The 22,598-nt window shown below is 42.4% G+C and overlaps 2 protein-coding genes across 4 annotated transcripts; both read right to left on the bottom strand.

Moving 5' to 3' along the window:
* Positions 1-425: 425 nt before the first annotated feature.
* LOC112201149 (protein TIFY 4B) lies at positions 426-5,061 on the bottom strand. Of its 3 annotated transcripts, XM_024342161.2 has the most exons (9): positions 4,756-5,061; positions 4,473-4,618; positions 4,214-4,374; positions 3,063-3,156; positions 2,832-2,991; positions 2,297-2,356; positions 1,375-1,432; positions 1,058-1,257; positions 426-917 (listed from the first exon to the last, which is right to left on the bottom strand). In XM_024342161.2, exons 1-9 carry the CDS (start codon positions 4,889-4,891, stop codon positions 901-903), a joined length of 1,032 nt encoding a protein of 343 aa, XP_024197929.1. In that variant the 5' UTR covers positions 4,892-5,061; the 3' UTR covers positions 426-900. The 3 variants fall into 3 exon arrangements, with proteins under 3 accessions (XP_024197929.1, XP_024197930.1, XP_024197931.1); XM_024342162.2 differs by lacking the exon at positions 2,297-2,356; XM_024342163.2 differs by lacking the exon at positions 2,297-2,356 and having other exon boundaries at positions 1,058-1,185.
* A 5,823-nt stretch (positions 5,062-10,884) lies between these two features.
* On the bottom strand, positions 10,885-19,063 carry LOC121052759. Its single transcript, XM_040518607.1, has 7 exons — positions 18,959-19,063; positions 18,297-18,536; positions 13,374-13,391; positions 12,754-12,851; positions 12,547-12,653; positions 12,171-12,451; positions 10,885-10,988 (listed from the first exon to the last, which is right to left on the bottom strand). Exons 1-6 carry the CDS (start codon positions 19,061-19,063, stop codon positions 12,255-12,257), a joined length of 765 nt encoding a protein of 254 aa, XP_040374541.1. The 3' UTR covers positions 10,885-10,988; positions 12,171-12,254.
* Positions 19,064-22,598: the final 3,535 nt, after the last annotated feature.

Raw genomic sequence — 22,598 nt, 5'->3', positions numbered from 1 at the left:
CCTTTTTCGGGCTTTCGGGGTCGTTTAGGGCCTTAAAACTGCATTTTTCTATTTTTCGGCATTTTGGTTTTTCTAGTTATTTTTGGGTTGTTTTCGTTTTTACCCATGGGCTTTAGAGTTCCATTGTTAGTCACCCTAGGGTTTATTTTCTTATAAATAAGCCGCCTTAAGGCTGCAGAACGGATCTTATCATCTTTTATCAATAAAATTGAGATTATTCTTTTTATCTCTGGTGGACTCTAGAATCCTTTGCTTAGGTTTATTGCTGGTAAACCTAATTATCAATCCGACTGCGTCAGAGATTGCCTAAAGTGGTTGTGAAGAGTAAACCATTCATCAATTTTAACAGCTCTAGAGTACTCCAGAAAATATACTCCGATAGCTACATCAACTGAACTAGTTGCAATACGTTTTTGTCAGCGTCCGTTGGCCAAATATAAACAAAAGCACAATAGATTACATGACACACTGCTCCGTGGCTACAAAATGTTGAAGGGGGTACTTTCCTTCAACACGTACAATAAGCTCGATCTCTTGGAACAGAGATTGGTACCGCATACAAACTTTATACATAAGAGTTAAAACAGTGAAAATGGCTGAGTGCAACTCTGCATCTTGACCCTAGAAACATCCGACATTGAGCTAAGGATGAAAACATGATCCTACAAATTACAAAACTGATCAGTCATGCCAGTTCAAAAAGAGAACTCTCCTCCTGATAGGCGAAAGTCAGTGAAAACTTCATGGTCGAAGAGTAGCTCAAATCACACAAGGTGGGTCTCTGGGAGGCAGTTAAATTAGTTTATTCTCTTCCTTCCTATCAGGTGCTTCGGGTGATAATTCAAGACAACAGATTCTTTACTCAACTTCCAACTCTTTATGACTAATGAAGTGTCGAGTTCAGCATTCCACGATATCTGCATTGGATGATTAGTTTGTGATTGTGACATCCAATCTAGACAAAATTGCATTTTCTATTTGGTTGGAGAAACTAGAAACTTTAAAATTATAAATAAATAATGAATATTCTAAGTCATTACATACTTGTTTAGCTTACCATTTTCATTTAGGTCAACAGGAAGACAGCGAATCTTGGGCTGATTGTCAGCTGCTTGTAGCATCCCAGGTTGCTGGGGTGGAGAGCTTGTGCTACTCCTACTTGAATTACCATTTGAGGTATGTCTCCTGAGTTGATGATTCAAATAAACCTCCAAGCTAGAAGTTGATCCCATATTTTTCTTAATCTTTACTCGTTCCCTTGTAGGAACACGAGCAATGAAAAAGGAGAAAATAAATGGTTGAGATCAAAGGCTTAAAAGAATTTAATCGCAATATAATATACTGGTAGTAATCAATAGCTTCTACCAGATGTACCTGTCTTTTCGCTTTTCACGGTATCTCTGCAACGAGACTTTTCTACTTGCCTGACCCTCTGCATTTAAGAATTACATGGTAAAATACATATTCCATCAAACACTGAAACTTGGTTAAGACTCTTTAGAGCTTTTGATCAAAATCCTATGGCATGAAAAGGGGGTCATGTTATCTCCACTTCAAAAGGCTAATCATAAGTATCTAAAGATCAACTTGTTTGAGTTTAAGTCATACAATATGTTTTGCATGTACTTCAATGGAATCTTTTCACCAAAGCACAAGGGGAAATGTGTGGTGTTGGTCAAGAGAGTAGATGAAAAGGTAATGCCTGCAACTTGAGCAACAGGGAAACAAAGTAATTACCTGACAGTGAAAAATAATACTAGGTGCACTACATGTGATGAGGGTATGATTCATTTGGAGTTGCAGATGCAAACAATGAAACAACTACTGCTAGAATAAATACTTTAAATTCAATTTAAAAACCTCTATAGAAACAATACAATACCACACTTACGGTAGCATCACCAACCAGGCTTTCATAGCTATATTTTGCTTTACAGCTTTACCAATAAGATTTATTTCCAATTACTCCCAAGAGTAACAACTCTCCAAAGTAGGAAAACATAAAAAATTAAGAAAAATCTTGTGACCAGTTTTTTAAGAGGATTCATTTCATGTGAACAGAAATGATTCACAACCCTGGACCTTCCACCCACTGTGTGAAACTAATGATGGGTTATTATCTATTGAGATGTATGCCCTTTTGAGTTATGACATTGTGATGTTCATCTATCCTTAAGACCATAAAACAACAAGCATATTTCCAAAGCAAGATACATTTTTTTCCTCCCCAATAGTAGATAAAGTTCTGCAAATTACTACACACATTCTGCCAGGGTACAAGAACTATAAAGCTTACCAGGATCACGAGTGTTGTTCCCTTTATCCCAGTACAGCTGAGTATAGTCTGCAATCCTATCTGGAAAGTTCAATGAAAACCCTAATTACCGATTATCCAGAGTCCAGTATCTCAAAACCAATCACTTCTAACATAAATATTTACTCCAACTGAAATAAAAAAAAATTGTGGCCATGTTATTATTATGGAAAAGAAGTTCAAGGAAGTTAAACACAGAGAACTTTGTCTGTTTCACAGTTTGCATATTGAACTTGATTTATGCAACAATATGAGAGATTTTAGCAAGCCTATGTTATGAAACCAACTCCCTGTAATAATTAAAGCCAACTCCTATCATTTTTAAACAACCAAGAAACTGTTTTCAATAGAAAAGTAAAGAAACCATACTACCTGAAGAAGAAACAAGGCAATCCCTAGAGGTACTCAGATTTTATTCCATTTCACCGAATGCAGTTTTGGTTAAGTGTCAAGTACAGGTAACTTCATTTCACCCAAATATCTTAAAGGTAAGCTCGGAAACCCTTATGGAAAATACCTGTTTGCATAGCCTGAGGGATTGTGGCATTAGGTGGGAAAGGGCCATCTTTGTCACCTGCAGTCTGAAATTGGCATCGCAAGGACCTAGCTGCAGCAGTTCCAATATTGTCCAGAGGCAAATGGTTGGGCCTTGCTGCAAGGTGCATGATTGTTCGTGCCTGCAAATCCATAGATTACTGCATTGCAAACCTTATCTCCAGTATCCAGGCTGAAAGGAAGCTTCATTTACCTTATCTGGTGGCACTTCATCATACACATTCACCTTGCCGCAGTAGAAAATTGTCATTTGCCTAACTGATGCATCGGTTGTGCACTGATTTTTGCTGCCACAATATTAGATGCTTCTCTTTAGACTTAATAATAACATATCACAAGAAAGAATGATGCACGAAAGTGGCCTGAATCTCATCACCCAGATAGTACACATAAATTCATATGTTTCATGCAATATTTCCATGGAAAAACAGCAACATTTGAATGAAAAAATAGAAAGGTACACAAGGTTTTATACTCAGAACAATATCATATTCTGATCATATCCTGCTCTCTCAGAATATATTAACCTAAGTTAGTCTCATATCATGTTAAAGAGAATATGCAACCAAAGTGTCATGTCCCTTCAATTGCATCTTTCACATGTGGCTTAACAGACCACGGTAGCATACACGTCAACAAGGCATGACCCCTCGAGATAAGATAAGCATAAAATAAAAAAGAATCCCTCAGGGCTTTAAAAATAGTAAACTTGGTGCCACCTTTATGATGTAGGGCTCCTTTAAGACCTATTTCAGCTAGACATTAAAACAAGAATCCACATCTAAATTTCCTCCACTTACAATTCACATTCATTATACTCAGCAAAAGAAATCATATCAGACCCAGTGAAAAGATTCTCAAATCAGAACAAGATCACTATGATGAAGCCAGAACTACTAGTTTTACGTGAAGCTCAATTTTACTAATTCACTACCACAAGAATCCGCATCTGAATTCCTTATCTTCCCTTTTACAATCAATTACTCAATAAACTCTCTACTAGGTTCAACTAAGCTACAACCACCACAGGTGGTCGAGTTGGTAAGAGCCTCCAGGCACCCGGGTTTGAATCCCGCCGACGCTTATTAGAGTTAAATCCCAATATATTCTTGGTGGCCAGGGGGAGAAAGCGTTCTGACAAGATCCCCGAGCACGGATTACTCTCTGGGCTTAGGAAGCCTTTGAGGACACTGTGATTGTCAAATAAAAAAAAGGTTCAACTAAGCTAATTTAGGGTAATTTACCACACCACATTGTGTTTAATTTATTATCAAAACTACAACCGTCAATTTAAAGCAATGCCAGCCTATTAGCTATCAACAGATCGCGGCAGAGAAGCAAAACCTTGGAGTAATGGCTTTTACAGCCGGTTCGGCCGGTCGGTCCTGCCGAACCGGTTTCTGCGGTTCTTTCTTCTGCTGCAGCACCACCGGTTCTTCGGCCGACTTACAACCCTGGACATCGGCACTGGCCTCCTTAGTTGAATCAGTCGAATTCGAAGCCGCCTACACAGTAAAATTTCCGAATCAAACAACCGAGGAAAAGACAGTTTTTTGGTTCGCGCTTTTAGTCGGAAAACAAAAAAAAAATAAAAAGAAACTACCCGAGGCGCGGGCGCGGTCCCATGCGGCGGACCGACGATCTTTCTGAGAACTCCGGCGCCGGAGTCGTCGTTGGGCTCCAGCAGCGCCTTGAGTGAAATAACCTGCTGGATCGCCTGCGATTTGTTCCACGACGGCCTCCGCATTCCTGCACACGTGTTACGGTTCTTTTAAAAGAGAGAAAAGAAAAAAAAACAGAGAGCGTGATTTCCGGCGCCGGAAAGCACGGCGGTTTTAGACCGCGAGGGGCAAAATCGGAAATTAGAAAAGTAGAAAGCGGTGGACCTTTTTCTTTGAGGTACTTGCGGCAGTCTTCGCGGGTGAGCTGAGAAATGTCATCCTCGGTGAGCTGGTTGAGCGGCTTCTCGAGGATGGTGCGAAACGTCGTCGTTGTAGTGGTTGTAGTAGTGCCGGCGCTCATGGCTCCCCGTCGTCCTCCGCCGCCGCGATCTGGTGCGGTTTGGTAATTTCGGACGGAAAAAGCGAAGAGGATGTGGTGGTGGTGGGAGGAGAGAGAGAGAGTGTGTGTGTGTGTGAGAGAGAGAGAGAGAGAGGAGAGCCACGGCGTCGGAGTGAGTAGAGTAATTTAGGGGGAAGGGGCATTTCAGCAGCTGAGGTTTCACCCTAGAGTGCCACGTAAGCTGTGTCCCAATGATTCGGGTCTCAAACAAGGGCTTTCTTAATTACGATTAAGAGTTTAATAACAGTTTTAGTGGGTTTTAACCACTACAAGCGAGCGTCCTCCTCGTTGGGAACCTCATAGTCGCGTTTGATTCACGAAGTTGTTTAAAAAATGTATAGATGAAGCGTTTTACATGAGCCGTTAAACATAATTTAAAACTTAATAAACTTTTGCGATACTCTGACCCCGTTAAAAAATAAAAGAATTTTAGTAAGTTTGGATTAATTTTTAATGACACTGCATGCGGAAGGGATCAAGGGAACATTAGGGAGATTTTGTCCAAATCATGGAGGGATAAACCCTTATTATTTAGGGGTGTAGGGCGGTAGGGTATTGTAGCAAAGAGACCTAGCTCGGGAGGTCAGGTGGTTTGTTTAATTATGTGTTTCCTCGAGGACTTGTTGGCAAAGAGAATAAAAGGGGTGTTCGGTGTTCCCGTGCCAGCGTACATGATGTTACCCCAAATGATCTTCGAAATCACAATAGTTTCACACCTTGAAATACAGTTTTGACCCTAAGTCCAACGTGCACATTTCATATTCAAACTTACATTCTTCTTCTAGAATTTTAAGTCTCACCCTTTCTATCATAAGATTTTTTTTTTTTTTAAAGTAAATATAGGTCGTAAATTTACGTATTCTCTTGATACTTACAATGTCTCAGGTTAAGGAATAGGTGTTTAAATTTTTCAGTAAAAGAATGCATTTTGAAAATCTACATTACAAGTAAGTAACTAACTAATTTTAGAACTAAATTCAGTTTGCCCCCTCCAACTTTGGGGCAAACATTAGTTTGGTCCCTAACCTTTTTTTTTTAAATCATGATCGTCATTGCACTTTCAATTTTCATCAGCGAAATCCAAATTTCAAATTTGACGCCAAAGATGACGTCACAAGCTGAGTTGTCACCGGCATAAGGGCCCACAAGAAGGGCAAAATAGACATTTCAACAATATATATATATATATATATATTTTTTTTAATGGACAGTACTTTAATCCGCTTAAAAAATATATATATTCATCTTCAATCTCCATCTCTCTGACGATCCAAAATCCCAATGCCATCTCCACCTCTAGTCTCCGCCGTTCTCAATTCTAAAATACCCACCGCTAATCAAAAAGCCCCAAACTGCTCCTCATAAACCAGCCCTCAAAAAGCACTTTCGGAGAAGAATTGAAGATGATCGAGGTTATGGCTATGGTTATGGTCGTCGTCTTCCTCCTCCTCTAATGGATCATCTTCTTGATCAACTCTAGGTAAATCCTACACAGCCTGCTGCAGCTCTTTTTTCCCTAATATGGGCATTTGGATTTGAGTCTGATTTCTTTAAATTTTTGTCAACCAGTATAACCGAACACTAACCATGGTGTTTAATTGAATTGCCAATTTCTTTGATTCTCCATCGAGATACGACTGATGACTAAGTTGGAGGGTACAGAGAGTGGGTTTGGGGAGCTGCTTCAACCAACGCTGTCGGAGAGTTCCCCAAAGACGGAGCGAGTATACCGGAGATATGAATTTTACTAGCTTTTCGATGGACCGGGTAGCCAAAGCCTGCAATATAGCGGCACATAGATCGAGTAGCCATCGATCTTCTCCCTAGCCTCATCCATATCTTCTCATTGATCGAGCATGTGTGCGCATCAGGTCAGCTGAAGAGTGGCTGAAGCTATGTCTAGCGGGCTTGGGCTTAGCGCTGGCTAGAGGCGGGGGATACAAGCAATGACGCGTTGGTGGTTGTCAATGCGACCGCGGATGGTTGACTCGATTGGTGGCTGCCGCCCGCGGAGGATTGAAATTAGAGGTGGATGAGACTCGGTATGATTTTGAAACTTGTCATGAGATTGAGTGTGAGTGTGTTGATCCTAATGAAGCAAAGGAGAAGATCGAGGAGTTCTTGAAGGAAAATAGGGGTGTAGTATTCATACTTCGAAGTGTCGAAATTTGAAACTTTTTGAGCTGGGAAGCTGCCTTCTTGAATCAATATGGTGAATTTTCTGATAGAGCTGCCTTCTTAATAGAGTATAACTTTTTGCTTCGTATCGATGTTATTATGCAATGATTAGATTGAGGATGAGCTGGGGTTAGGATCTCGTCTTCCATTTGAAACTCGAGAGAGAGTCAGAGAGAGGGTTTTGAGGGGTAGTTTGGATATTTGAGGGTCAAAGTCTGAAAAGTAGGCCCTTATGTTGGTGCCAACTCTACTTGTGACTTCATTTTTGGCATCAAATTTGAAATTTGGACTTCGCTGGCGGAAATTGAAAGTGCAAGGACGATCATGATTAAAAAAAAAAGTTAGGGACCAAACTAATGTTTGCCCCAAAATTAGATGGGGCAAACTGAATTTAGTCCCTAATTTTATGTATTAAACACGTCTCATGTTCCTTGACCTTCTTACCTTTCCATGAATGGATAAGTTGCATCCTTTTGCAACCATCCCTGTTGATCTCAAATCATTTGTGTGATTTTAACTTGTTTTGGTCGTGAGTTTTAATTATTTTGCATGATGTGCACATAATTGATTGCTTGATTAGAGATTGTAAAGTTGCGTAGACTACTGTTTGATATGTAGATCTTCTTGCTCTTTGTTAATGTCTAAAAGTTCAGCGGTAGCTGAACCTCGGTTAACGCTGATCTGATGGGCAGACCGCTACTTGTGATATTCAGAGCTTCCGTTTACATGTCAGGTAAAATACAGAGGGCGTCAGAGGGAGACCGCGTTGAGCGGTCTTCTCTTCTCCGATGCCCAAGTTAGTCAATGTATTTATGTTGACAAAGTAATAGTAGGTAAGTAGTAAATGCGTAATTTAATGAGGAAAGATGAGAGAACCTTTTATAGGTGAGGAGAGAGCTGATCTGCTCCATGTTTTCAATGTGGGACTAATATGTTTCAGTCTCAGCTTCTGGAGCTTCTGATGCTATCTTGGCGCGGCGCGTGGCGGCGCGTTAGTAGCGATCTGGGGGTAAGCCGGGGCTCAGGCGGTAGCCTGCTTGGCTGTGTTCCCGCAAGTCACTCCTTTGGTGGGAGTCAATACCGCTGGCGGTAGCATGAGCATGACTCATTATAGCTAATTATGCTTGCAAATGCTCATGTAAGTACAAGTCCCCCAAATCCCCAGTCAAGGAAGGCAATCTTGGTTGGGGAGTTGCCCAGTGGTTTGAAGCGTTACTTCCACTAGACTTGCAAAAGCATAATTAGCGTCAGTGCGTTGTCAACCATGGATTTACTGAGCGAACGCTTTATACATTTTCGGGTGGGCCCCTGCTAGGCCCCCCAGGGAGTCCCACACTCCCCGGCTAAGATAGACCTCCGTTTGGTCGGTGTATTATTTGTTGAGGGGAGCTGCACTAAGCAGAGGGTGTTGGGTAACGAGCCCAATCTTCGATACCCAAGTGGCGGGGGTCAACGTGCCTGATCAGTGCCGTCGAAGACTGTGTTGACGTGTCCCCTTATTTGTCCGGAGGACACTACTAGAATTTTGGCCTTAGACATCGGCCAAAAACCGATGTTAAAGAAAAAAAAAAAACCATCCGATGTCTTAGTGGGGGATGTTAAAGATCGGGAAATCTCAGACATCGGTTTTTAGCCGATGTTAAAAATGACTCTAGACATCAGTTTCTTAGAAACTCCCGATGTATAAAATGACCCTACACATCGTTTCATTCATAAAAAACTGATTTCGTATCCTACTATGACATCGTTTTACATAAGAAATTGATTTATATATTAGTATTAGACATATATTCTATAGATAGAACTGATGTCCTGAGTCATTTATAACATCAGTTTGTTATTTCAAATTGTTGTGTTTTCATTCTTTTTGCTTCAATTTCTAGTTTAGAAGTGATTACTAAATCAGTTTCTTCAATAGAAAAGTATCACAATGAGAATACCAGTGGTAAGCAAAAGAAAATTATCATTAATACTATTGATAAAAACAGTACAAAGAGTAGGGAGAAGGGGACATATGGCCTAAACTTCTCCATATACAATAACAAAAAAAAAGAACAAGATTGAAGTCTCATAAATATACCATATGAAGACAAAAACGGTTTGTCGATACAGTAAAAAGAAAAAGAGAAAAACATAGCAGTTTGTTACAAGATAAAAATACTTGTAACTTGAATTTCCAGTCCTTGGTGTAGCTGCAAATGAACCTAGCAAAAACATGTGCCAATGAGTTGAGAACTAGTTTCACAGATATCCACTTAAATTGCAACTTCAAATCACAAAAAGTAGTTAAAGTAGAGGGTAATGACTTAACAGTATCATTGATCTATAGCTAAAATATAAAGTACACAAGGAAAGAGCAAAATGAATATGAAATCGATTCCTTCCTCACAATACCAAAGCAGCTAAGACATCAGACCTATTTGCATTAATAGTTTAAGTAGAGCTAGAAATCTCAATTCATACCCACACAACAACATAAAGCTACGACACCATATCTGTCAAATACAATGAACTTAACTAGTATAATAAGTTCATACCCAGAATAAAAGCTATGTAGGGCATCAGAAATATTCAAATTCAAGTCCAAGTTTTAAAGTTGCAACCCTAATTATACACTAGCTCAATGAGGAATATTCAATCTTGCTTATAACACAAAAACTGCAACATCATACATCATATATGTTATCAAATAGTCTAACAAGTAATCATAATCCTCACCCACAATAAATGGATCAGAAACATTCCAATATAATCTCAAAGTTCTGAACTTGCAACACTAATTAGACACTAGCTAGTTCAATGAAAAGGATTAAATAGCTTATTAACTCACCCATGAGAATGTCAATGACCCTTTTCACCTCAGCTTCTGATCTGCCCTTAAGAGCCTTCCTCACATCTTTCTCATCAACTCCACCTAAGCCCTTGGCTTTAATTAGACACACCAAGTCAAAATCAATGAACTATAATTCTGTTTAACAATAAGAAACAAGATTCATAAGCCTTTAAATCGAATTTGAAATTCAAACAGCTATACTCAAATCGATTGAAATCGATCAAATACATAGCAAGAGAAGCATCATGACAACTAAGTTGAAATGACAAATAAGAAAAGACTTTATCAGAACATACATTTTGAAGGATTTGTTAAAATTTAAAGTGGTTCAATTGTTTTAATTAAATAAAATCATTTTCACACAGGGTTTTCTGGTCAATTCTAGCTTAGGTATTAATAGAGTTAACAAAGCCAACTGGGAGCTCTTTCTTAACAGGTTGGAAGACACTGACTCCAACAGGTTGGAAGACAAGTCAAGCTCTTGTACGTAGCTTCTCCAATCCAATGAATCATGCCTCTATTTAAGAACCAGAAAAAAAAAAAAAAAAATCAAAGTAATGTCTGCCAATATATACCAATGACAGATAATAGTGATATTCGCAGAAAGATCAATAATTGAGATGTATGAACATGATTAGGTAATCTAGTATGTTGTGCATAATTGTGATTCCATGCCCACAGTCTTGAGTTTGTTTGCCACGGCAGTGGAAAGTGTTCATTTCAGAAATTCTAGAAACATGGATGAATACAAAAGTACTTCAATATTTAGATTGCATAATCATGATCCTCTTTTTTTCTGAATAGGATTGAATTGGCAGGATTTGAAGATAGAAACAAGGAAGAGATATACCTAGCTCTTTCTATCCGGTCCAGTCACTTTCTCCCACCACTGTCAATGAGATCAATAAATCCAATTAAATACACTTATAAAATCAAAGCCAATAATTGCCCCAATTTGTTTTAGACTCTTGAGTATGAACAGAAGTAGACACACATACAAAGACTTTAGTGTTGTTTTCCACATTAATCTCGATCAAATACAAATGCCTAATTTTTGATCAAATGAGTGCATTCATACGGAAGATGTTACAAGTGGTATGAACGATACAATCTGGAGCCACTAATGGGTCACTTATAACAAGAGTCAAACCAAAAGGCCTGAACATAACTTCCTAATGGAGCTACCAAATCTCCGGTACACCATGAGACAAGAAAATAGTCCTATCGACCAAGAAGACTCATAATCCGACAAAACTGCCAAACAAAGTTGGTAAGACGACGTCGGCATTCCACCTGGGTAGCAGCTCTAAACCCATGAAGGATTGACAAAACCTCGAGTCAACTCCGCCTCCTGAGAAGTGAATACACGTGATAGTTGCAGGTGTAATAACATCATCACTCGATCAGCGGTGTATTGAATTCAGCCACAAGCACGACCACAAAGGATCAAAGAAAAACAAAACACAAAAACAAACAACAGAACAACAACAAGCAACGAAAAAACAAAAGGAGATGCAGCACTTCTCCTGGGCCAACACAACCAGATCCAAAACTGGGTAGGCCCTCGGGGCAAGGCCAGGGCCCAACTCAGGACAGCCCCGCCCAACTCCAGTAACCCAGCCCAACCCCAGGAGCCCTCCCGCCTTTGCTACCATCAAAACCACCTTATGCCGCCCCTCAGAACCTCCACCAACACTGCCATCAGTTGACGATCAAGACCAACCGTCCTAGCCATCGAAGCCTCCCAATCCAAATCCACAGCCCACCACACCGTACAACACCCAACCCTTGGAATAGCTCACTGGAAACCTGACTGAGAATCCGATCTGACATCAGATCACCAGAGATCCTCAATACAACCAGCTACGCGCCCAGACAAGTTTGATCTGGAAACAAGAGGACACCAGATCAGGACACAGAACCCCCTAAACCCTCTCAAACCCACCGCTGCATTCGGATCTCCCTTCCTTCACGGCCGACGGCGGATCTGCAACTGACACACACACACACCCTCCTCCTAACCACACCAAACACCAGCATGAGATGGTAGACAAAGGGTAGAGCCAATCAAAAACTGCCGCCTCCAGACAAATCCCCTCCCGGCTGAGACGCAGCGGTAGAAGATGCCGGCGGCGTTCGACCGGGAGAGAACCCCACACTCTCACTGTTTTTTCTTTTTCTCAAGGCGCGTTCTAGGCGCGTGCTGTAAATGGGAATAAATACAAATGCCTAATAAACTATGTTATGTCATGGTTGAGTTTCCGAACAAGCGAAGAATGATAGTCATGTATATGTAAATTAAACTATGTTATGTCATGGTTGACTCCACTCTGAAGAGGAGTCATGAGAAGCACCACCCATCCTTGTCCACCTAAATCTGTACTCAGTGTTCCCCAGCTTCTCCCCGCTTTCTCGGTACCAAGTACTTCCATCTTCTTTAGTGTTGGATTCCTTCACATGTTCGTTTAACAAGCTAATACCCCATTCCTTCTCACTGGCAATACCAGTATCTACACCAAACCGCGTACAAGAAATGCTTCATTACTCATCACTCAAAATAACAACAAGCAACCATATCTAAACATATCTGAACTCATCAAATCACCTCTTTTCGGCGGAGTATCACGAGATTGTGGACCAGTATTTCCCGGAGTACAGCGAGGGCGCCGGCGAGGGTACGCCTTGTTGTTTTGTTTGGAGGCAAATTGAGATCTGCAGCAGTACAAAATCGATGACAAATACTGAATTACTATTCCGAAACACAAAGGAATTCAGGTAAAAAAAAAAATACAAACAGAAAGAATTAACGTACTGCTCAGAAGCAACGGGCAATGCAACAGCAGCTTTGAGTCCAGCTCTGTGAGGAGGCCTCTTGTTGGAATCGAACTGCCGCTCATCGCACTTGTTCCTCTTCTCGGCAGGGGAGCATGGGTTAGAAACAAATATTGTATGACAAGAAAATAGAATCAAAAGTTTAGATTTTAATTTCACTAAATTTCTAAACAGCAACCAGAATGAATGTATCTTAATTAGTTTCTTAACACAATACACATAAAAACAGTAATACCCATCCAATGTTTCTAGAACCCCAAATAACGCATATCAAGAACAAAACCAAATTTTCTAATTTCAAATCCAAATAATTTGAACTTGTGTTGATAATATATTCTCTAACACAACGGGATTTCCATCAAACACCAACAGCAGTACTTTTCTGAGTACCATTTTTGGCGATAGTTCAATTTTCTGTTCCATCCCCAATCAAAACAAAACTAGAGGATTTATATCTTCATATGAGTATCATGCCAGTAATCCAATCCGTTCAATAAATTAAAGAAGGAATCACACAAGAGTGAAGAAACTTAAGAAACCCACTCACAAATACTTCAAAGATACAGAACCAAATCCATAAACTGAAAAGATTCAAATTACCTCGGAAACCGTAGCGCATGTAGAATAGCTGTAAATCTTATGTAATTATGATTCTGATTTATTTAGGTTATCATGTAATTATAGGAATGATTCTTTCCTATTATGGTTAGACTACTTCTCTTGTCCTTGTATATATACCCCTTTGTGGGATGAATAGTATTATTATTGAAAACCCTAAAATCAAAGTATTCTTTTCTACTTGGTATCAGAGCAGGTTCAATCCTTTGAACTTGCCTGCATCCTTTGAATCCTAAATCCTGAATCCTGAATCCCAAAGCACACCACAAACCGCTGCGTACCACCACCGTTAAAATCAAGCCATCCCTGAATTTTTGAAACCCTAGAAAAACCAAACCTGAAAAAAAAAAAAAAAAAAAAACAAACAAACCCCAAATTCCTCAATGGCCGTTCAACGCCAACCAGGTCCTTCTCCACGCCGTCCTCATGACAAACCAAACCCATACGCAAACAAAAAATGTGTTGTCTGTGGGGAAGTAGGTCATACCAAGGAGCGGTGCTATGAAGTGATTGGCTACCCTGATTGGTGGAAATTCACCAGGAAACAGCGAAAGAATCTGGGCAAGGCGGCTATTGCTACTACAGAGGAAGAGCATCTCGACAATGCCTCCGCTAATGTAGCGCAGTCAGGTATGAAGGGTAAGGCTACTTTGAATAATACATGGATAATTGATACAGGTGCATCTGATCATATGACCAATGACCCTAGTCTTGTGAAAAACCTTAGACGTTCCTCTCAAAATATTGTCTCTACTGCTGATGGTACTCTAACTCCGGTCACCGGAGAAGGTTCTATTGTTGTATCTGATACCTTAACCCTTGAATCTGTCCTAGTTGTTCCCTCACTAGCTTATAATCTCCTATCTGTTGGTCAGATTATTTTAGCACTTGCATGTATTGTGACCTTCTATCCATCTTTCTGTGTGTTTCAAGACATTTTGACTCGCGGATTCTTGGTTATGGTGTTAGAAGGGGAAAATTATACTACCTGGATCTGACAGAGACTGGAGAAAACCAGAAGCATCTTTTGGGGCAAGCTAATCAGATTAATGGGGTAGAGAATGCAAAGGAAGCAGTATGGTTATGGCATCGCCGTTTAGGTCATCTATCTTTTAGTTATCTTAAGAATCTGCAACCTCATTTGTTTTCGGTTGTCAGTGATTTGGATTTCCATTGTGACATTTGTGAACTGGCCAAGAGCCACCGTATTTCATATTCACCAAGTCTTCATAAAAGTCCTGTTCCTTTTATGAAAATTCACTCTGATGTCTGGGGTCCTGCAAAGATTCCTTCTCTTTCTTGAGCTCGGTATTTTGTAACGTTTATTGATGATTGCACTCGCATGACATGGGTGTCATTTCTGAAGAATAAGAGTGATGTATTTGGAATGTTTATCGAATTTCACAAAATGGTGGCAACTCAGTATCAACAATCCATCCGAGTGTTTCAGTCAGACAATGGTGGAGAGTTTGTGAATGGCCCTATGATTGAGTTTTGCCGGTCACATGGAATTCGTCATCAAACCTCCAATTTTTATACTCCTCAACAGAATGGGTTAGCAGAACGGAAGAACAGGCAGTTGATGGAAGTTGTTCGCGCTTCCTTATTTGGCATGAATGTACCTCGGTCCTATTGGGGAGAAGCAGTAAAATCTGCAGCATATCTTATCAACCGTACTCCTTCACGGGTGATTGAGTTTCAGAATCCTCATCAGAAGCTTCATACATTTTTGACCATCCCTTCTATGCCTAATTTGGAGCCCCGGGTGTTTGGGTGCACAGCCTATGTTCATATTCCCAAGCCTCAACGCAACAAGCTTGATCCCCGTGCCCGTAAGTGTATCTTTGTTGGTTATGCTGACTTCCAGAAGGGTTATCGATGTTATGATCCCCTTACTGGCACTTTACATGTCTCTCTTGATGTTGCTTTTCGTGAATCCGAGCCTTATTACTCAGGGGGAGCTTCTCAGTCTTCCCTTCAGGGGGAGAGAGGTTGTGAAGGGAATCCTCGTTCTATTATTGATTTTGATGTCTTTGAAGACTTGGAAAATTTGGAGGATACATTTGAGGGTAGAAAAAATTTGGAAACAGAAAATGCAGTTGCCGAACAGAGCATTGTGAATTCCGAAATAGACAATGCGACTGCCGAACGAAGTGTTGCGAATTCCGAAACAGAAAATGCGACTGCCAAACAGAGTGTTGTGAATTCCGAAACAGAAAATGTAACTGCCGAACAGAGTGTTGTGAATTCCGAGACAGAAGAGACGACTTTTCTGGATAGTTTGAATCAAAATCAAGACGTATCTGAAGCTCACACACAAGATATTCCCCCTTCTACATCACCAACTGAAGATCCCGGTCAGAATGATCCGCCTCAGGTACCCCTAAACTTTAATGAATCTTCTGGGTTAGACAGTGTCGAACCTAGGAAATCACAAAGGGTTACCAAGGGAATTCCTAAGAAACAATATGAACCAGATATCAAAGCCAAAGCTAAATACCCTATAGCTAATTTTATGTCTAACCATAGGATTTCTGGGTCACATGCACTTGTTATTGATCAATTATCTACTGTATCTATTCCTAGTAACGTGCAGGATGCATTAACGGATCCAAAATGGACAAAGGCGATGAATGAAGAATTGGAAGCTCTTCAAAAGAATGCAACATGGAAACTAGTACCTATGCCGGTTGGAAAGAAGACTGTAGGGTGTCGTTAGGTATTTACTGTGAAGCTTAATGCAGATGGAACTATTAATAGATACAAGGCGAGGTTGGTTGCCAAAGGATACACACAACGTTATGGGATTGATTATGAGGAGACTTTTGCACCTGTGGCAAAGATCAATACTGTTCGGATTCTAATCTCACTTGCAGCAAACAAAGATTGGCCCTTACACCAGTTTGATGTGAAGAATGCATTTCTTAATGGGAATTTGGAAGAAGAAGTGTACATGGATGTGCCCCCAGGTGTTAAGAATTACCCAAGTGAAGTTGGCAAGGTGTGTAAATTGAAGAAGTCTTTGTATGGCCTGAAGCAATCTCCAAGAGCCTGGTTTGGGAGATTTTCAAAGTCCATGAGAGCCTTTGGGTACAGACAGAGCAATTCTGACCATACCTTGTTTATCAAGCGTAAGAATGGTAAGATTACAGCTCTTATTGTGTATGTTGATGACATGATTGTTACAGGGGATGATCCGAAAGAGATGAATGAGTTACAAAAGTATCTGTTAAAGGAATTTGAAATGAAGGATCTGGGGCAACTAAAGTATTTTCTGGGTTTTGAAGTTGCGAGGTCTAAGAAGGGAATTTCACTGTCACAGAGGAAGTATGTTCTTGACTTACTTACTGAAACGGGGATGCTGGACTGCAGTCCAATTGAGACACCCATTGAGATGAATCACAGACTTGCCATTTATCCTGATCAAATTCCAACTGATAAAGGAAGGTATCAACGTCTTGTAGGAAGGTTGATTTATCTTTCACATACTAGACCTGATATTGCTTATGCTGTGAGTGTTGTCAGTCAGTTTATGCATTGTCCTAGTGAAGAACATATGGATGCAGTTTTTCGGATTTTGAGGTATTTGAAGATGGCGCCAGGTAAAGGATTACTGTTTGAGAAAAAGGATGAATTGGAAGTTAGGGGATACATAGATGCAGATTGGGCTGGTGATAAAACTGACAGGCGTTCTACATCTGGGTACTTCACTTTTGTAGGAGGGAACCTTGTCACTTGGCGTAGCAAGAAACAGAAAGTTGTGGCCAGATCAAGTGCAGAAGCTGAATTTCGAGGTATGGCACATGGAGTCTGTGAAATGTTATGGATTCGTAATGTCCTGAAAGATCTAGGTTACAAGCTTAGACAACCTATGGATTTGCATTGTGATAATAAAGCTGCAATTGAGATTGCACATAATCCAGTTCAGCATGATAGGACAAAGCATGTGGAGGTTGACCGTCATTTTATTAAAGAAAATCTTGACAGAAAGGTTATTCGTTTTCCATTTGTAAACTCAGAATAGCAGTTAGCTGATGTTCTTACTAAAGGAGTATCCAGGAAGATATTTGACAGCTCAGTTGACAAGTTGGGCATGATAGATATCTATGCACCAACTTGAGGGGGAGTGTAGAATAGCTGTAAATCTTATGTAATTATGATTCTTATTTATTTAGGTTATCAGGTAATTATAGGAATGATTGTTTCCTATTATGGTTAGACTACTTCTCTTGTCCTTGTATATATACCCCTTTGTGGGATGAATAGTATTATTATTGAAAACCCTAAAATCAAAGTATTCTTTTCTACTTGTTAAACAGCGACAAGCGTGGCCCGTGGCCCACCATTGTACCGATATTGTCCCAACTTAACCACCCGTTAGGTGTTGGGTTTTAATCACAAAAGGCCTCGGTACAATTGGGTGAGATCCACCCACTTATAAGTTATATTTTATTTGTCACTTTTCCAATGTGGGATCTTTCCTCTCCAACACGCCCCCTCACGTGCAACCTAACTCTAGGTCTGCACGTGAAATTAATTAATCCAATTTCCACATTAGAAATTGGGACACAAGTCTCATATCGGAGACTTGGTCAATACAATCCAAGGCCCACATTGGACACTTGGTAATTTCAATGGCAATACAGGGAACCCCAATTTGGGTTCATGATACATGCCTACGTGGAGACGCAATTGGAGAAGGACCAGCTCTGATACCATGTTAAACAGCGACAAGCGTGGCCCGTGGCCCACCATTGTACCGATACTGTCCCAACTTAACCACCCGTTAGGTGTTGGGTTTTAATCACAAAAGGCCTCGGTACAATTGGGTGAGATCCACCCACTTATAAGTTATATTTTATTTGTCACTTTTCCAATGTGGGATCTTTCCTCTCCAACAGCGCACTTCTTTCGGAGTTGCTCCGATTCGTCTCCGAAATGGGGGCCTTGAACTCTGGAACATCCACCATCTTTGAGCCCTAACCCTTCGCACTCGGCCTCTCTCTCTTCGTTCTTAGCTGGGTGCTGGTCAGAGGCGGAGAAGGGTCGGGTTCTGATCGGAGGTGGATAAGGAAGAAGAGGACGGTTCGGTGCCGTTCGGAGATGGAGGAGGAGGTTGGGTGCTGAACAGAAAGGAAACAAGAACTCAGATTAGTGGAGGAGAAAGAAAGTGGATCTGGAAGACTCTCTCCTCCGTCACGATCTCCAACCACCGGAGTGGGCTCACTGTAGCCACCATCTTCTTTGCCTTCCTCCGACGAGTCAATACCTGGTTACACCTCCGAGATGAGACAGAGAGAGAGAGAGGGGAGGAGGAGGAGAAGGGTAAGGAGGAGAGTGAGAGCGTTTCGGGGAAGGACGAGAGAGAGTGAGTGAAGTAAGTGCGAAAATTTTGTTCCCCACCTATACAAAATTTTTTAACTTAGTCTTTCTGCGTTTTCAAAAATTTTGGAATCAAAATATAGACATCAGTCAACAGTAAAAAATGATGTCAGTTATATGCATACAAATCGGAATTTGAGGAATCGATGTTAATGACATTTTTTTACATCGCGTGAATTCCTCACCGATGTAATTGTTGTGATGTCTAAGAGCAAAATTCTAGTAGTGGGAGCATGGCTCGACTGCACCGCCACATTGTCAGAGTGAGGCGTTACCTCATGATTCGGCATTGGCGGAAGTCCCTCCGCTGATAGTAAGCGACAAGTAGTGGCGCGATGACCCACTTGGTAGTAGCCCAGTGAGCTGTGTTGCGCTTAGCGGAGACCATCTTGCTGAAAATGGAGAAGTTCAGCTAGCGGAGTTGGGCTTAGCGGAGACTATCTCGCTTGGAAGATGAAAAGGGAGAAGTTCCTCTAGTGGAGTTGCACTTAGAGGAGACTATCTCGCTTGTAAGATGAAAAGGGTGAAGTTCCGCTAATGGGGTTGCGCTTAGCGGAGACTATCTCGCTTGTAAGATGAAAAGGGAAAAGTTCCGCTAGCGGAGTTGCGCTTAACGGAGACTCGACAATTGGTGATCCGCTTTTTCGATGGTTACCCTGGATAGATGATTCGTTTGACGGCGTTCGACATATGGTCAACATGTATTGGGTTAGCGTGTGGAATAATATTTTCACAGCACGACCGTCTCTTCGCCATAAATGCGAGTAATTATCGATTTTTGTAACCGAGGCGACGCTTCGGTTAATCCGGAGAGTGAGTGTGTTCGTGGCCACGTGTACGGCTATGGTGAGACGTCGTTTTTTTAGCAGACGGCCTAGATTGGTTTGATGTTGACATAAAAGGGAGGGAAACTTAGTAATTTTGACAGTTTGCACTTTCGATTAGTATCGTCCTCCTCAAGCTGCGCTCTGAGATCCAAGAAGAGGATTCTATGATTCCGTGAAGTTGTCGATCGTTGGAGGACGAAGATTTCTTGCAGCGAAGACGAGCCTCCTCAGGTACAGCAGAGTTTTCGTCTCTTAGGTTGGTAACCTGAATCTTGTGCCCTTATTTACTGGAATTCTTTGTTTTCTTGTCGGTTTTCGATTTTGTGGTTTCTTCCCTTCCTCGGGTACCTAAGGGTCTAGGATTGTGATTGGGGGTGGGTTGAGGTTTTTTTGTCTTGTTAGATGGCCGAATCTGGGTTTGAGTGGGGATGCATTTTATTCTTATTTTGGCATTTCTGGGTTTTCTAGGGATAGGTGTTCTTGATGTTCTTGGCTATAATATGACATAGGCACAGTTTAGATCGTTGTTGAACTAACTCACTTGGGTATTAGGGTTTGTGATGGCTAGCGTCGTAGAGATCTCGAGCAGTGAGGATTCCGAGTCTGACTTGTCGTTCAGCATGGCGGATAGGGTATTTATTGACTCGTTACGTCCGTCTGCCCATGCATAAATCTCACTGTCAGAGCCACTAGATATCGAGCCCCTACAGACGGTACCTTGGGAGGTAGTAATGGGCCGTACCGCGCGTCCAGAGAGTTCTAGGGTGAGGGAGGCAGTTGCCACTCGCAATAGGAGTGAAGAGAGGCTAGCGAGCAATAGCGCCGCTAGTGGTTCCTCTGATGGGGGAGAGACTGACGGGGAGGAGATCGAGTCAGCATGGGTTCTTCGTGACGGTACTCCTGTTGACGAGGCGCCGGGGGGGGCATAAACCGATTGAAGCGAGTGTTTCGACTGCCAGGCGTCGTGAAGCTGCGTCCGCCGCTGAAGGACCAGAGATCATCGATGCTGCCAGCGGGGCATGAGGCTATCTTCCGCCAAGGAGTGACATTTCCCCTCCTGCCAAATCTCCAAATTTTGGTATGTGAGTTTGGCCTCACCTTTGGGCAAATTTTCCCTAACATGTGGCGGTTGTTGATGGCGATCAACTCGTTATGGCTCTTGTCCGGTTGCGAGGGTCCAACTGTGGAAGAGGTGCTACATTTCTACGAGTTGGTGTACATGAAGTGCTAAGGTTGCAGCGGGCAGGTGAACTTGAGTCACCGCCAGGGGGCGCCCAAGTTAATCGAGAATTTGAAGGATTCCATGTCTTACTGGCGGGGGGTCTTTTGTGTTGCCACCGTCGGATGGGAATACCAAGCGGGGTCAAACGAGGGGGAGCCAATTCAGGATTAAGTCGGAGTTCCAACCTATCCGAGGTTGTCGCTAGACTCCACTGCTCAGTGTTGGTTTTGCTTGTATAATGATTCCTTGTGCTAATGACTTTCGTTTTTTTTTTTTTTTTTTTGCGGGCTTGCGCTATAACCTGACGAGTGAGGAAGAGTGCCGTGTGGCAAGGATCCGAGGCTGTTGGTAGAATAGCAATCTGCTAGATCTCCGCCTACTCACCGGGTGAGAATTGTTGGTGATCAACAGTTGACGCGCCCCCTTGGTAAGTAACTTTCGCTGATGTTTACCCTGGCTTGGTTTGTCAGGCTAACTTGGTTGTTTTTGTATAGATTCTCTGCCGGGTAACAAAGTGAGTCGCGACGCTTTCACCAGAGCCATAGATCGTGCAGAGATGAATAATTTTTTGGAGGGCATGTATACTGCTGGGTTGGCAGCTCAACAAACTGTCGTCAACCCTAAGACACTAGTGGTGAGCCAGTCAGAGACTGCCGTATTGCTGCCGATGCTGCACCACTCTCATCTCGGCGCCGACGGTTCGCCAGTGGTCCAGGCTGGAACTGGCGCCAATCCCAGGGTTGCTAGAGGGAGCAGGGTACCGGCCGTCGGCGAGAAGGTAAGGGAAAGAGTGCCCGCCAACCGCCTTGGGCCTCAGAGGGACAGAGTGGCAGCGGAGAAGGAACCCATTACCGTTGCAGTACCGGTGCAGCAGGTGGCCTCGAGGCTTGTCACCGCCGATGGCACACAGGCGGTACTTCAATGGAAGCGTCGACAGAACAATGCTGCAGAGGATGATGTCGCTGATGCGGAGACTATTGGGGCCCGCCAACAGAAAAAGGCAAAGCAGGCCCCGGCGAAGGTTACCATGGCTGCTGACAGGGAGGTGCAGACGACTGACCTAGACTCGTTTGCCGCGTATGCCGAGTTCTTGACCGACCCTGAACAAGAGTTTCTCTTCCATCTTTGCAAGCGGCTTGGCTTCGGTGGACTAGAAGGAATTTTACGCTTAACCGCCATTGATCAATCACCATTCAGTTCGGCTTTTGGGCACCTGTCTGTTGGGCTACATGAGATGTTCCTGGCGGGGTCCAGCCAGCCCCGAGCCAAGCGGCAGCTGAGGGAGGAGATCAAAGGTCTCCAGCGGGAGCTGCCAGAGGCCAAGGATAAGGTGGCGGATGTTGAGCAACGCCTGACTAAGGTGGAATGTGATGTCATGGATGCCCGCGGCAATTTGGATGTTGCCATTGAGCGGGATCTTGAGTGGAACGACAACGTCTCCCAGCTGGAGCAAGGCATATCCCTGCTGAAGGATCAACTGGCAGCCAAGGTTAAGAAAATTGAGATCCTTCAGTAGGATTCTGCCGCTAAGTCCGCCGCGGTAAAGAGGCTGGAGGATGAGGTTGCCAAGCTGGAGATAGAGATGAATCGTTCGGAGGTAGCCTCTGTGGCGGCTTTCAAGCACTCAGCTGAGTACAAGCTGGCGATGATGGACGCTGCAAAGGCTAGTGCTGCTGCCAATTTGGACCTGCTGAAGCAGAAAGGAGCCATTGACTGGGTGAAGGCATCCCGATCCGCCGAGTCGTCAGGGCAGAGGGAACTTCCTGCAAGCGGTGT

This window comes from Rosa chinensis, chromosome 4, assembly GCF_002994745.2.
Source record: "Rosa chinensis cultivar Old Blush chromosome 4, RchiOBHm-V2, whole genome shotgun sequence".
In the NCBI taxonomy this organism is placed as follows: Eukaryota; Viridiplantae; Streptophyta; class Magnoliopsida; order Rosales; family Rosaceae; genus Rosa; species Rosa chinensis.
This window is presented reverse-complemented; position numbering and strand designations above follow the sequence as displayed.

Coding starts and splice junctions, on each gene's coding strand:
- LOC121052759 (XM_040518607.1), bottom strand. CDS start 19,063: ATGCCGAATCATGAGGTAACGCCTCACTCTGACAATGTGGCGGTGCAG. Junction 18,537..18,958: donor ACATCACAACAATTACATCG/GTGAGGAATTCA, acceptor CACTAATCTGAG/TTCTTGTTTCCTTTCTGTTC. Junction 12,452..12,546: donor TGATACTCCGCCGAAAAGAG/GTGATTTGATGA, acceptor GGTTTGGTGTAG/ATACTGGTATTGCCAGTGAG.
- LOC112201149 (XM_024342161.2), bottom strand. CDS start 4,891: ATGAGCGCCGGCACTACTACAACCACTACAACGACGACGTTTCGCACC. Junction 3,157..4,213: donor GTAAAAGCCATTACTCCAAG/GTTTTGCTTCTC, acceptor ATATTGTGGCAG/CAAAAATCAGTGCACAACCG. Junction 1,258..1,374: donor CGTGAAAAGCGAAAAGACAG/GTACATCTGGTA, acceptor TGTTCCTACAAG/GGAACGAGTAAAGATTAAGA.